Genomic DNA, 16,008 nt, shown 5'->3' with positions numbered 1-16,008 from the left:
CGAAGCTTCGGTCCGATCACGAGTATCGCGCCGCAGAAGCGGCGGCGAAACGTCGGTGATTCGCAGAAGATCCGGAGTTACGAGCACGCGAAACCGAGAAAAAGCGTTTGAGCGTGCAGAAGCGTCCAGATACTTTAATGACCGAGTGTGTGTTGCTCCTTGGGCTGTCGGATTCTGGGGTGATCTAGCGCAAAACGTGTCCGAGTCTCGAAGCATAACCTCGCAATAACTTGGCCGAACCGAGATAAAGCTAGGTGGGGTAGCCAGGTTCGCTGTTTGCCCAGTCTTCGCACCACTATGTGAAGCTTTCCCCTAATTTTTTATTTTATTTTGAGGACAAGGTCTTCTTGGGCGACTTCACACGGGTCGGCGTACTTGGGATCTGGGTGTCTATCTGGCCTGTTAGTTAAAAACGGCCCTTTCGCGCCTCCAGAGCATCGTAGCGAGTTGCAAAAGGTATCGAAATGTAGGCCTCAACGTGACGACAAGCGAAACTTAGTCGCAGACTAGGTAAAATTTACGGTACGGGCGTAATTAGTGCCAATATCTTCGAAAATTAATCACAATGTGCCATAGACTGCACTCTATCTTGGATCGGACCACCTGGCCTCTTGGTCAATAAAAGAAAGGCGTGCTAACCAAAGTCAACGCGAAAGAAAACAACGTCGACGTACATGGGCGTAAAAAAATCCCCCCCCCCCCCCCAAACAAAAAAGAAAAAGCGCGTTGAAAAAGCTCAACATCAATGAAAGAAATAGAGGGTGCGGAAGAAAATATAAGGTCTGACAATGAAACAAAGAAAATATTGCAAAAATATGCAATTATGCAACACTTCTTAATGTCCCAATTTCAGTACATATAAATTACATATTCCATGTGCGTCGACTTTCTTTTGCGTCGACTTTGGTTGAGACGCCTTTCTTGTTGAGCCCTCAACAAGAAAAACAGAAAAGACTCAACACAAGCATGCGTAGAAATAATGCGACAAAATCACTCCGATTAGAAAGATATCTCCTTCAGAGTTAAGGAGTGAAATGGATGGGTAGCTGACGCATGCATCACTACGTTTCTGGATGTGGAAGGCTTCAGATATCAGTCGGGTGCGCTCATCATGGTGACAAAATGGTGGAACCTTTAAAAAAGTTCGCAGGCACATTAAACGCAAATCAGTGACGGATGCTTATCTCTTGCTTGCTTACTGACCTCGTTTGAGTGTTCTTGCATTCACACAGCAGACCGTTTGTCCGACATAGAAACGTCCGCAAGAAACAGGAATCTGGTAAATATTACAATGATACTTGTACTCCTGTCTTTCGATTTTCTTTTTGCCGTAGGCTGCTACGCTTATTTGGAGTAGCGATCAGTTGCCTGAAGCCTGCCATCTTAAATATTCGCTCCTTCTCTGTTGCAACGCGGTTTCACCGGCTGCTCCTCTGACGTTATGCCAGATGCAAGCAGCGAACGCTTGCAACACAACTACAGTGCCTAGAATATATTCTAGTGCCTAGAATATATTCTAGGCACTATAACACAACTACGGCTGCGCTTCGCCGCGCCGTGGTAACTCGAGCAGATGACGCCAGATGGCGCGGCGAGCGGCGCTGCCAGCTGCGGCGGTTGCTAGGCAACAACAGCTCAGCTCGCGGTGCGGCCACCGGCCGCAGCGAAACGGCGAAAATGCGGCCAATGTAGCTCTCGCTACAAAACGTTCTTTAGACTGTGCGATATCTTGTGCACGTGCGGAATCACCGCGACATTTTGCTGCGGGAGGCTCTCGGGCTGAGCAACCCTCGATTACTTACTTTTTAAATCAGCTATTAGGCACTCTGTGATTGATGGCTCGTCAAGAGCTTTAAGGGGTACCCTGAAAGCTTTATTTAGCCTTTCTACTTGGGATGTAAAGCTTTTTTCCACTTGGTGATCACAAGACGTGGTAAGGGTCGCTTTCATGCACGCTTTTGCGATACCCTGCTTTACTCTATACCTTTGAGTGAGCAAAGGTGTACGGAAGAAGGCTCTTGCTTATGAGTGAATGAATGAAAACTTTATTTTCATGCTGAATGCCCGTATGGGTCCCCTCTGTTCAGGGAACCCTAGGCTCTCTGCTGTGGTTTTCTAGGTGGCGTCGTGGTCTTAGGTAGCTCGTGTTGGGTCTGGGTTGGGGGCTTGTCGGTCTTCTTTGCGATGTGGTGATGTTTCTTGATGTAAGCGATGAATCTTGTTTGGTCTTCCTGTGTTGAGAGTGTTGTGATGATGTCTTGTCCTGGTGGCCATTGCTTTCGCCGAAGAGATGATGCTGGTTTAGCACTTCCCGGCTTGTGGAGCGTCGTGGTGGTGGTCTTTTGGCAGAGTGTGATAGGCTCTTACGGGGCCATCCGTACTGGAGTTAGGAGAGTACCCGTTTGCGCTTGCCTCAGTGGAACTGCTCTTCCTTGGTATGGTGTGCGTGTGCCTTAGAGTAAGCTTTCGGGTTGGGTCGCAGGCCTTTTAGTGTGTTAGGTTTTGGCGAGATAAATTATCCCTGGGGTTGGCTGCGCTTGCAGGGGGCCCGGAATGCGGTTTCGCAGGCGAGTCGGTTTGCGCTTTCGTTACATTGCATCCCAGCATGACCAGGTACCCAGTAGAGTTCGAACGCTTTTTTTATCTTTTATGTCATGAGAGGGATGTTATTGCATGCCTGTTGGGAATCGGTGTAGTTGTTTAGGGTTTTGATGGGGTATGCGCATTTTTGAATGACACGTGTAAGGGCGTATATATACACTTCGGTACTTTTTGTGCAGCGGCAGGGGCCCATTGTTTCTGTTCCTTCCATTTCGACGGTGGCCCGTGCCCATCGGTCATTATGGTTGCCGGCGTCTGTGAAGGCATGTCTTTTTGTGGTGTGCGCTGAGATCGGGTGCACAACGCTAACATATATAGTTACCCGGAGAAACGAGAACCGCTATTATTTGACGGAAGTTCAGTGGTCGATTACGGAAAAAAAATCTACATATTGCATCACTTTGACTTTGCTTGTCGGACGGAGCTTGCGATCATAAAAGGCAAGTAAAATGTCACCTAAAACTGAGGCTCTTACCGTGCTTATTAACTCTTACCGTACCGCGCCCACTGGGCATAATTAGTCCTCTATCGATGGTTTGAAACGCCGCTTTCGAAACATTCCTTGCCGCTCACGGACATACTGCGCCATTGAAGGAGGAGAACTATATTTTAGTTTTCTAAGCAGTTCGCTTTTTTTCCCGCGAGGCGGTAATTTTTAAACGCGCTCCGAAGTTTAGCGATCGTTACAGTGTACTAGAATTCTAGTACACTGTAGCGATCGTCAAAGGAGAACGAAAAAAAATGGCCGCCCGGTATCGATGCTTTGAAACGCCGCTTTCGAGACCTTCCGCGCCGCTCACGGACACACTGCGCTATCGGACGTGAAAGAGGAGAAACTATATTTTTGCTTTCTAAGCAGTTCGCTTTCTTGTTAATAAAACTTTTATGCGTGCAAAGTGCATTCAATTTGCTTTCTGTTCATGTATTACAATAATTATTGAATGCAATAGTTCCTCCAGAAAAAAAAAAAACATCTACCGTAACATACAAAAACACCTATTTTCCCCATGGTAGGGGGAATTTGGGTAGACAGAAATAGTGAGAAGGTACACGCTAGCTCTTCGTAACGTCATGAGACTTGGACATCATCTGCTCGGGACTAGAGTTAATAGTTCATCGTGAAACAAGGATTACATTGCATTCTAAAGAAACCACTGTTTCGATAACTTTTTCTGACGGAAGACGGTGCAGCCCTGCGTAATTACTTTGAAATATGTGAAGTATAAAGGTAACTATAACATGTGATTGGGCGAGAATACAGAAAGGGAAACTGTCCCAAAACTGTCCTTCATTTCTCCGCCAACTTCTAATATTCCACTGACGTTTCGGTAGAGTGGGGCCACAATGCCCTCTGACGCCGTATTTAGGCGTGACCCCCCGCAGAAGCATTGCAGGAGCTGCCGCGCTTGCCTTCGTGCTCACGCTCAACGGCAAGGGCAGTCGAGGGAGGAGGTAGGGAGAATGGCATAGAGGGAGTAGAGAGGGAGAAGGCAGGGAATGGGGACAACCGGATCACGTACCGACGCCGCCAGGAAACGGGTGATTAACCTTACCCCTCGGCAATGGTCGCAGTTCAACATTACACGGGAGAAAGAAAATGCTTCGTCAAAAAGCATTGCTCATTTGTGCTCTCTTCAGTAAAGAATGAGTGAATGAATGACACGTCTCTCTGTGTTCTGTGTACTACGTGGACACAAGTGGCGCAGGCAAGGTAACATTTAACATCACATCACGACTGTCGTGTGCCGTCAACATGTCAACATCACCGCCACATACCCTCAATGAACGCAAACAGCACAGAAAGCTTCGCACATCGATTCCCGCAGTGCATGGGATCTGCATATGTTTTCTTTCCATCGTTCTATGCGCGTCCCTTAACTTGTTCTCGAGCTTCTTTCTTAACCTCCAAGTTTCTGCCCCATACGTTAGCACCGGTAGAATGCAATGATTGTACACTTTTCTTTTCAACGACAGTGGTAAGCTTCCATTCATGATTTGGTAGTTCCTGGCTTAGACGGTCGTCTCTAGGACCTGTGAGACGGGAAGACCGTGCGAATTGCGTTTGCGCGATAACGTTTTGTGTGGACAAGATTACTTCTGCGTGTAGTGTGTCTAAAGCGCACATCCGCGTATTGGACAACGTGTGTATATATAGTAGCTCATTGTAACATATCATAATCACCTGCCACCTACCTTTACCTGTATCTCCCACTTCCTCTTACCCCAGTGAGGAGTAGCAGGCCAGAGACACGCTCTCCAGGCCGACCTCTCTTTCTTTCTCTTGATTAAAATCTACTCCTCCTCCTTCTGGTAATGCCTGCAGTATGCGCTCCAACCCATCTTTATTCTTATGTACATTTGCTTCTCATGATCAGGGTCCCCTGTGAGTAACTGACCTAGATAAACGTACTCCGGTACGTACTCTAGACGCTGACTGGCGATCGTGAATTATTGTTCTCTTGCCAGGCTATTGAACAGCGTCTTTGTCTTCTGAATATTAATCGTCAACACCACTCTTGCACTTTCTCGGTTAAGGTTGTCAATCATTTGTTGTAATTCGTCCCCATTGTTGCTGAATTGGACAATGTCATCTGCAAACCGAAGGTTGTTGAGATATTTGCCGTTGATCCTCACTCCTAAGTCGTATAGCTTGAGTACGTCTAAGTAGGCAGTGAATAATATTGGAGAAATTGTGTCTCCTTGCCTGAGCCCTTTCTCGATGGGTAATTTTCTACTTCCCTTGTCGTGAACCAAAATAGCTGTAGAATACTTGTAGATACATCTCAAGATATTCCTGTATGCCTCCTGTACTCCTTTATTACGCAATGCCTCCATGACTGCTGGTATCTCTACTGAATCAAATACCTTTTCAGAATTTATGAAAGCTATATAGGGAGGTTGATTATACTCCGCCGATTTCTCAATTACTTGATCGATGACATGGATATGATCCATTGTATATAGAATATCTTCTTAAGCCAGTGTGTTCTCTTGGTTGATTGAAGTCACGATTGAAGTCAAATGTTTTCCCGCTTATATTGGAAATTATCTTGCTAAATATCTTATACAATGCTGAAAGTAAGCTAGTGGGCCTATAATTCTTTAATTATTTAACGTCTTCCTTCGTATGGCTTCGTTTAATGTTGACATTCTTCCATCTCTGAAGTTGTGAAGCATTGCGTGTAAAGGGCCGCAAGCTTTTCAGCCATAATATATTCTTCCTATTTGATTAAATCAACTGTTAGTCCATCTTCTAAAATTTCTGCGGGACATGTCTTGAAAGGCCCTTCAAACTTCATCGCTCATTATAGAAGAAGCCTATGTATCCTGTTCATCACTCCTTTCAATGAAGGTTGACTGTGCAGGTCAGTATAGAATTTTGTGCTGCTTGTACTATAACATCGAAATTGCTGATGGCATTACCCTGTTTATCTTTCACTGCGTACTTCTTGCCCTGTCTAATGCCAAGCTTTCTTCTCGCTGATCTCATGCTGCGGTCATATTTTACTGCTTCCTCAATCTTTTCGACGTTATAATTTCGAATATAGCTTACTTTCTTCGTGTTTATCAGCGTTGAAAGTTTAGCGAATTCTGTCTGATCTTTTGAGGTAGACACTTTCATGCTTTGTGGTTTCTTTATTAAGTTCTTCGTTACTTGAGAGAGCTTATCTACAGGTTGCGTCGGTGTCTTACCACCTCTTTCGATTGCTGCTTCTGAAATCAGCCTAGTTACGGTTTCATTCATTACCTCTACGTTATCGTCTTCCTGTTCTAAAGCTGCATATTTGTTTGCGAGCACCAGCTTGAATTCTTCTGCTTTAATACTTGCTGCGTCTATGATATAGCTTGTTTCTTCTTGACTAATTTTGCTCTTTCTCTCTTCAAATTGAGAGCGATCTTGGACCTCACTAACCTATGGTCACTGCCTTTATCCTACCTAACACTTCTACATCCTTCACTATGCTGGAATCGGCAGAGAGTATGAAATCTATTTAATTTCTTCTTTCTCCGTTAGGGCTTTTCCAGGTCCATTTCTTGCAACTGCGCTTCTTGAAGAAGGCATTCCTTATTCGAAATCGATTTCTTTTCGTGAATTCTACCAACATTTATCCTATATTATTCCTAGAATAGATGCCATCGTGGCCAATTGCTTGTTCCCCATGGAGCCTGCTTTTCCCGCACTCTTGCATTGACGCCGCCCATGACTACAGTATACTGAGTTTGCACCTTTCTCATTGCTAATTAAACATATTCATAAAACTGTTCTATTTCTTCATCATCATGACTGGAGGTCGGAGCGTAGGCTTGTACTACCTTTAATCTATATCTCCTTTTTAGCTTTATTACGACGACTGCTACCCTCTTATTGATGCTGTAAAATTCATCAATGTTGTCCGCTATGTATAATGAATTCGAAAACCTACCCCGTATTCTATCTTATCTGGAAGACATCTGTAGCAGAGGACGTGTCCCTCAGCACTGTATAAGCGTCACCAGTTCTAGATGGGCACTACCAATTGGTAAAGCATATGGCGAGACAGTCGCGTTTATATCCGTCTGTTATGAACGCTTGGTGTTTGTGACCAGTGCACGTTTGTCATTTTCGAGCAGGGGCAATCCATCGTGTCTAAAAAGAACTGCCTTTGAAACGTTCAGCATTTTCGAGCAGAGGCCAATCATGGTGAGTTCGGAAGCTAGAGTTTGGTCTAAAAGAACTGCCTTCGAAACTTAACAGCTGTCTCGTCTGTTCTCTCTTTGGTTCGTTCTTTGTATGCGCTATCCATTTTATGAATCGAGTTGGCTATCGATACTTCACTGCTCTAGATATTAAGTACGTCAGTTCTTTATGCTTTGAGCCGCTTAATGCCAGCATTGCAGGAACCCCACCTGAGCAACATACAAAGCGTAGCTTCGAAACTGTCGGCAAGGGATGAGTGGCTGGACTGCTTGACTTCATGATTGACAGTAATGCTGTAAGACTTTGGTCGCTATAGGTCAGCTTCAACGCTGTTGTGTTAGGCACGTATCACCCATATTTGCCAGCCTGTGACTGTTGCTGCTGCTGCTGCTGCTGCTGCTGCTGCTGCTGCTGCTGCTGCTGCTGCTGCTGCTGCTGCTGCTGCTGCTGCTGCTGCTGGAGACGTCTTGGCTGCCCAACTCTTTTTTTTTTCGGTACTATCCTTCCCTTTCACCCTTTGCAGGGTAGCAAATTGCAACGTAGTTTTGTTTAACCCTCCCCCACTTCCCTCTCTTTCTGATTGTGGCTATAGCTTCACTCGAAATTGATCATCGTTCTGGTCATTGTATCAATTATTGCAGAAGAGAATAGGCTGCTACATGGCGTCATGGTATTTGTTTGCGTATTTCCGAAGTTGTCGGCTTTGGTGTAGGCAAAGCACTTTGTGACATTTTGGGTGATAAGCTGGTGTCTGTCGCTGCCCGTTACTTCTGTATGTCTTCCCGGCATGAGTGGATTGGCACCAGAAAGCATAATCTCATTTAATAGCTCCACATACCTATATATTACTGCAGCTGCGCACATTAGCATTCACGACAGTTTAGACATATGGCGAAGCTCCCTTCTTAGAATTTTGTCTCTTCCACGTCCAACTATCTTGCGAACTGGCGTAGTGGGTTTTGAATCCACTGAACTAATCATGCAATGGCGTATTTAACTTTACATTGCATTCAGCTTTTCATAACCTGATGGATACCGTTTTCACTTTGTCAGGATGAAGGAAAGTCACACCTTTGTCTTCGCATGAGTATCTTGCCATGCTGCGCACTTGCAGTCAACCCTTTCCGAAACTGCTAAGCCAGTCCTTTTCTCAGGGCGACGTTTCAGTCTAATGTGGATGCGTGTGAGGACAGTTTCCTTTTCAATGTGGAAGATGCCGACGTGATTCCCGTAATGATATCATGTGCAACTATCTGAGAGCTTTAGCCTGCAGCAAACGTATATATTACAGTTAACGGAATGCCGAAACGCCGAAGAATTCGATGACAGAGTGGATGGATGGATGGATGGATGGATGGATGGATGGATGATATGAGCGTCCCCTTTGGAACGTGGCGGTGGGTTGCGCCACCAAGCTCTTATTATATTGCCTAATGTTCTACCCATGTTAACAAAAACAGAAAAAGAAACGAAGAATTCCTATCACCGAACTTTCTGAACCCTTACTGGGAACTTTGTTTTTGTGCGCCTCCGTAGATGATGATGATGTAATGGCATGCCTTTTGAAACGGGGCGGGGAAAAATAATCACCTATCCTGCTTGATTTAATCAGGTATGCTATACATGATGTTTATCCAGCATTTTTTGTATACGTCTCATTAATCTCTCTCCCCCCCCCCCCCCCCCCCTCTTCTAGAAAGTTACCTTGTACCGCTGTAATGCTAAGAGATCAGGTCGTTTCAATCTCTTCTGCTTTTTTTTCCCACTCTAAACGCGAGTCTGTTAATGGCGCTAATGGTGCCACCTTGTGGCGGTTTATGCAACGACAATGCGGTAAAAAAGTTTTTTTTTATGTTGTTGATATTGCAGAATGAGAAAGAACACTAATAAGTGTTAACACATTTGCATTAGCAGGGCAGAATGGTCATTGCAATATTAGTTCTGTGTACTGTATCTGACGTCGGCGTCGTGTCACGGAATGGCGACATCAGCTCTTCGTTGCTCATTTGTGTCTCCGGCGTTTCGGTAATCCATAAACAGTAATGCGTTAACGAACTGGCTACAGGTCTCAATTCAGCACCAGATGGCATGCGTGGTCGTTTGGCACATCGTGGTCGTTGAAACGATGACCAGTGCTGGCATTACTTCGTTTCATGGTTTCAGCTCAACACAATCGAGAGCTAGAAAAAGGGCTCAACTGTGGTTAATATGATAATTACCCGGTAGATGTGGGCTTGCTGTGGTTATACCGAACTAACAGGTTAAAGTGGAGTCACTATCACACACTTCCTCGGTGGAAAAGTCGGTCGATGCCGGCTTCGTTCTCCTTTTGAGAAGCGTTGCACAGAAAACAGACAATCTCGCAGAGCGCATAACAACATTTTATTTGCAATATGGTATCAACAACACATCGTAAAGCAGGCCCAGTAATGGCGACTGGGGATCGCTTGTAATGTATAATACAAAGTAGGAGCTGCAAGGATTCACTCCAAGTCGTGATGCCTCTCAATAACTACCTCAAGCCAGAGAGCGACGCAACATGTTCAGAACAAGACTTTCCAGGAGACAGAATGAAAGTGAGACATCGAAGGCGCAGCCAATGCTTCAAATTCGCACAACTTGGCGCCATGGGTGCTTATGACACTTCGTCTGCTGAAGAATTGTAACAACTAGCAATTATTTGGTCGTGGGTTTAGCTTCTAGAGCAGAAAAAAAAAAGAACGGAGTTAATAATAAACTTGGGCATCACTTTCACATGCTTCGCCGCTTGAGGGTGTAGTTACATGCGATCTGCTGAGGCGAGTTCATTTAACCATTCACACACATCTTGCGGTAGGCAGCCGAAGAAATAAACGCAAAAAAGAAGGTGAAGTGAAAATGTGGACTGACGTGGGTGACATTTCAATATTGGATACTATAGGCACACTATAAACGTCGTTTACCTATATAGGATGATTGCTACTCCCGACGCTACTCCCGATGCAGTCAGTTTTACTGACCTCCTGCTTGGCTGCGAAATCATGCTTACCTTAGAAGCCGAGCTTTCGGGCGAGCTGGCCGCACTGCGCTTAGCCTTAGGCATTCGTGACAGTCGGATCAAATTTCTATTCAAGTATCATACAGAGTGCCTAGAAGCTTGCATCCTTCAACTCTCGACAACTAACATGGCGCAGTGGCATTGAACAACCATGCCCTGAACATAACGTGGGCCATATGAAACAAAAGAAAGACGGGAAAACAAAACAGAGAAGTGCAAAAATGCATCACAAACAACCACTATACAAACTTGCGCTGCCAACCATTTCAGCTACACCATTCCAGTTCGTGGCCATTGGCGTGCTCAACCGGAAGAAAAAAAAAACGCGTCTTTAATTTGCCTGCCGACTAGACAAAGTTCTTAGTCGACTTTCCATCCTCGGGAGGTGACTTCTAACACCTTTTCATCCAATAACTCATTCAGGATCTCATTTAAATAGAAACAAGAAACAGTTCATCTATAGCCTCATCATTTCACCAGCCAGTGTCACGTTCATTTTGCGGCCTTTGACAGTTTGGTCAGCCGGGTTCCAGTGCTATTCGTGGAGGAGGAGGCGGTACCGTTAGCCGTCGAGTTGTCGGGAGTGTCGATGTAGTCGTAGTAATAGACATAGTCAATGTACTCGACGTCGTTGTTGTTGGTCGGCGGCGTGGGCTGGCCTTTGGTCGTGGTGTTACCCGACCTTTGTTGTTGGGCGCCGTCCTTTTGCAGCACGTTCACCCGCACCGTGTTCGGGCCTCCATCGAGAGACCTGTCGGAAGTCCTGGTTGGCGCAGAGGGTGGAGTGGTAGGTGTGGCTGGTGCCGTGACGCTAGCAGTAGCGGGCTCTGGACTCGTGAGCAGAGGGATAGTGTCGTTACGTCCGGACAGGAGGGGCTGTGTTTGAATCGTCGTTTGAACCTGTGGAGTCGTTTCGGTGACATCCGAACTTGCTCTCGACCCTGTCGTCGTCGTCACAGTCTGAGGTTGGCGGGTGCCGGTCGTTGTCGTGCCGGCGGTTTTCGTTGTCGTGACGGGTCTTGTCGTTTCAACATTTCTCGTCGTCGTAGTAGTCTGCTGAACGATAGTTGTTGATGGTGTTGTAGATGTCTCTGTTCCCCTTGGAGTAGACGTCGTCGTCACTGCGGACGTGGTTCCGGGTGCGTTGGCGTTGGTCGTGCCGACGAAGACGGTCTCGGTCTCTCCTACGGTTTGGTAAGAGCGAGTTGCAGACTGCGTTGTCTCTGGCTGGCGGGACGTTTCCGGTGGAGCCGTTGTCCTCGTCGTTGTGACTGCGGCTGTCGTCACCTCTTGTGTTGAGGCTGGCGTAGACAGAGTGGTAGGTACAGTTGTGGTCCTGCTCAGGGTTGTTGGTGTCAAGGTAGACTGCGGAACTGCCGAAGTTGTAACCGTTGACGCAGGAACACCAGTCGCCGTCCTATCCTCGGGTTTCTCGGAAGAAAGATTCTCGATTGCCAGGTTCACTTTAGCTCGCGACTGTGTTCCGACACTTTTGACCAGCGTAAGAGTCGTGTCTTGTCCCGTAGATTGGGTGGTTGTGGCCGTGCTGCCCTCGACCGTCGAGTCAGTGATCTGTTTGCTCGTTGTGGTGGTGCTGGTCGCCTCGGTGGGCGTAGCTGCAGTGGTGAATGCGACGTCCGCGCGAGTGGCTTCTTGTGTCGCCGTCTCTGTTCTAGCGAATGCGGTCGTCGTGTCCTGAACATTTTGCTTCGTCACACGAGGAATGTCCACGGCCATCTTTGTGACTAGTTCTTTCTGGAACTCTTGGTTGTCCGGGTCCGGCGTGGTGGATTCTGGATCGTCTTTTGGTGCGGGCTGATCCGCCTGAAGGTCCTCGACGAATAAGGACGACTCATTTGTGTCTTTCTGCTTGTTTAGCTGCTCCTTGACCAGTGCCATCATGGACTCTGGGATCCTCCGCCGGTCTCCGGGCTTTTCTTGAGCCGGCGTTGTCAGGTTGCGCTTTTGGCCTGGAACGTAGTAGTCGATGTAGTCGTAGTAGTCGAACACGTTGTCTACAAGGGACCTGAGAATGGTCGGCAAGTTACCGCTCTTCTTTCCGGCATCACCTTGCGCCTCTTTCATCGTGGTCTGTTCGGTCCTCTCGGTTGTCGTAGGGGGTGCAGGCGTAGTTTCAAGCAGCAGCTCTGCCGAAGGCGATGATGTGGTTCCAAAGATGGACTCGGGGACAGTGAGGCCGAGCGATCTGGTGGTCGTTTCGTCGTAGATCTCCGTAGACGGTTCGCTTCTGGGCGGTTCAGTCGTGACGGTCTCTGCAGGCTTGTTCGTGCGGTCGGAGGCGAATACGGCTGTCCGGGTCAGCTCGGTAACCTCCTCGGGGAACTGCTGTTTGGATGTCGTGGTAGTCTTGGGAGTCTCCGGAACTCTTGTGGTTGACTCTGCTTCCGACGATGGAACCACGGGAGCGTCGTTCAGGAAAAGTTCGTCGTCATCTTCGATGCCGACAGACGGCACCGTCACGCTTTTTCGCGGCTCTTGTTGCAAGGAGTCACTCTGGAAGCCAGTTCCACGTATGATCTCGACTGGCGACTCGGTCGGCGTTGTTTGCACAGGTGACGTCGTTGTGATGGCGCCGTCTGTGGTTCCAAAAGGCGTGGTGTCCTGCGTCGTGACACCAGGACCCTGCGTGGTTAGTAGAGCCGCCTCCACCATGTCGTCCAGGCTCGTAGGTCCACGGAAGGCTGCGTCGCCCGCCGTTCCATTCGCGGCGGCACTTGCGTTGACTGCGGCGGCTTCGAGGGCCTTGATGCGGTTGAGGATGATGGCGTCCAGCAGCGTGGTGTTCTGTACCTCTAGGAACCTGAAAACAAGCGAGAAAACGAAAGATAAATTTTCATCGTCTGACATATGACAGGCAGTCGGCTGACGTGAATAAGCATTCTGAGGTAATCTGTAGTAACGTAGCAATAAGTAATCTGAGCGTTATCTATCTCCGCAGATTTCGAGTGGTGCACATTGGCTGAGAAACGATCGAGGCACAACAAAAAGCGGGTGCGCTTCGTATTCGCTGCAGCGTAAAAAATATAATAGAGCGCTACGGGTCGTTATTTTGTAAATTATATTTTCTGAGCTAAGGCCTTTGGATTTAATACAGGAACAGCACATTTAGAATAGTTTCACCGCAGATGTGTTAGTATATAAAGCTTTTGTTAATTATGTTTGCATAGCTTTATTCGTGTATCCCCGATTTAAGTACTCAATAAACTTTCTATGTCATTGCTCGAAGTCTACACTAACGTACAGATATTGGTTGCGTTTCACACAACTGCTACGAGGTGCAAGCGATTATTGGAGATATACACGTAGTTTTGAAGCGATAACTGTATGTTTTGGCGCAATGACGAGTAGAACACCCTTCCACCACCCAGCCACGATCGTAGATGGGTCAAGAACGTGTCCCATTTTATCTTCATAGGCTGATGGAAAGGGAAATAGGTAAAAGATTATCTTATCTGGAATTGTGTAGTAAATTCCCAGCAAAACAGATAGCCGCAAAATTCTAGAACTTTGGCCTTCCGTGGTCCCATGGACACAATATGTGAACAACGACGACGATCTATAGTCACAGATTTTAAGAATCCAGAATAGCATTAACATGCGTCCGAAGTGAGTCGTTTCCAAGCTTGCTTTTGTATGGCTGTGTTGTCATTTGGTACCCTCGTTCCGTGTCATGTCCTCTCTGCTGTCAGTTGGTTAGACTCCGGATACGTGGTGACAGACGAGGAGAGATAACAAGCAGATCAGAGTAAACTATTAGTTTAACCAGACAGGCCTGACATCAGTGCGTCAGAGTACGATGGTACCAAGTATCTGGGTGACTGAACTAAAGTTTGAGTGCATGCCTTCTGCACTTGCTCACCCTCTTGCTGAAATTAAAAACTGAGCCAACCACCTATTTTATAAGTTCTATATATTATGTTTTTAGCAGCCGTCCAGCGTCCTTAGACCTTTCCGCATCTTTCCTCGGCGTCTTCAAAGCAGACGTTTTCAGACAGCTTAAAGGGCACCGGCCTGAGTGACCTTCTAGTTGTGCTGTGCAGCCTCTTGTTTGTGCAGTACTCACTTTCTCCCTCTTTTGCTCTGTCTATTCTCATGTTCTTCACCGCCAGTGTAGGATAGCAAACTGGACGCTCGCCTGATTGACCTAACTTTCCTATTTTTGCTTTCTCTCTCTCTCTCTTCTGTGAGCACCTAGACTCGTTTTTGACTAGAAAAATTATGAATGAATAGGCTAAATGGTGAATCGCTGCCAGCATCAGTGCTTTTCCCTGTCTTTAGCCTTTCCCTTTGTTTCCATACTTAAGTTTGTTCACTTCGCGGGTAAAAAAAGACACAATCTGTGGGCATGTGCACTGGCCTTTTGAGGACGAACGGTATCTTGCGCAGTTCCTTGTCGACGCTGACGTGCGGTGTGAAGGGCTTGAGCTGCGTCTGCGTTGGCGGTGGCTGCTTCTTGTGGCGCTGGCAGATCATGCGTGGGCAGCAGGCCGGGAACGGTAGACGCTTGTCCTCGATGATGTCGCACAGAAGTGTCGGGCGGTTCTGCAGCCGGGGGCACCTGCGCACCACAGGGGGAAGTAAAGGTCACGTAAGAACGCGCAAGGATGGAAGGCAACCCGAAACAAATTAAATATTTTAAAATGTGCTGTTTAACGTCCCGAAATTGCATAACTGGGTTATGAGGGACGCCGTAATGGGGGGAGGGGGGCAAAGACTTTGGAATAATTTATATCCCGGTCGCTGCAGCCGCGACCGGGGTCGAACCCGTGACCTCGTGCTTAGCAGCGCAATGCCATAGCCACTGACACACAGTGGTGGATGCACCTTGAAATTGCATTACAGATTTTGTTGTTTGTTCTTTTCTTTAACCAAGCCCGTTATTCGTATTGCGACTGACACCTACATCTTTCAGAGCATTGCTCCCATGCCTAATGTGATGGTTCATCTTTCAGACTTGTGTCGGCCCTTTGAAACGTTTCGACATTGTACTACACTCCTTGGCCTTGCCTATGTACATTTGCACTATCCTGTCGTTCATCACGTTACCACTGAGGAAGGCTGATAAACAGGAAACTACAGGCATGGTGCTTTTGTGGCTGTGATTCGAGGGTGTCGACACGGCATCAACATTTTATGACGAATTCTTAATGGCGCATCGTGTGGCAATAACGTAGCGTCGTTTCAGCTACAATGAACGCATTAGTCATTAAATGTGTTGCTACACAAGCAAAGTATATAGCGCATTATGGATGGGACCATCTCTTAGACTCCCCAGGATGTGGTATCAAAAGACTGGTTCGTAGTAGACACCATCCCCAGGAAAACGTCCTGAGGAAAGGCTGACATCACTGAGGGGGGGGGGGGGGGGAAGCAAGCTCTATCGTCTGACTGCGGTCAGCCCTGACATGCTTGCTGAGACGGCTGTCTGCTACTGCAGCGATAGATGTCCGCTTCCGTTCTGCATCGTTGAGCTTCGTAAAATAGCTTGAGATTCCGTATACCTTTCGGTAACTCTGATTCGTTACGACCACATTTGTTCTTAGCATACAGAACAGAAAAGTTTTAGCCGTGCTCTTTGCTGCCACATTTGTTTTGAAGTCCTTCGGAGTGTCAACGGAGTGTACCTAGTTTGCATGTTGCATGAATTCCAACAGCGGCAAATTACCTCTGC

General features: G+C 47.0%; 1 protein-coding gene across 2 annotated transcripts in view; it reads right to left on the bottom strand.

Annotated features, from left to right (window-relative positions):
- LOC125944726 (mucin-5AC-like) overlaps nucleotides 1–16,008 on the bottom strand; it is a 194,264-nt gene that overhangs the window by 75,780 nt on the left and 102,476 nt on the right. Inside the window, exons 3-4 of one of the 2 annotated variants that reach the window (XR_007466400.1) lie at nucleotides 14,695–14,895; nucleotides 10,279–13,137 (exon numbers count right to left, since the gene is read on the bottom strand). Coding sequence is in view for 1 of the 2 variants with exons in the window: in XM_049665786.1 (XP_049521743.1) it covers nucleotides 10,809–13,137; nucleotides 14,695–14,895 (2,530 nt within the window). In the remaining variant the exon portion in view is untranslated. Of the gene's footprint in view, nucleotides 1–9,659; nucleotides 13,138–14,694; nucleotides 14,896–16,008 lie in introns of those variants that run through there. The other variant, XM_049665786.1, reaches the window with a different exon arrangement.

This window comes from Dermacentor silvarum, chromosome 4 (assembly GCF_013339745.2).
Source record: "Dermacentor silvarum isolate Dsil-2018 chromosome 4, BIME_Dsil_1.4, whole genome shotgun sequence".
NCBI lineage: Eukaryota > Metazoa > Arthropoda > Arachnida > Ixodida > Ixodidae > Dermacentor > Dermacentor silvarum.
The sequence above is the reverse complement of the archived record's forward strand: the minus strand, read 5'-3'. Positions and strand labels throughout refer to the sequence as shown.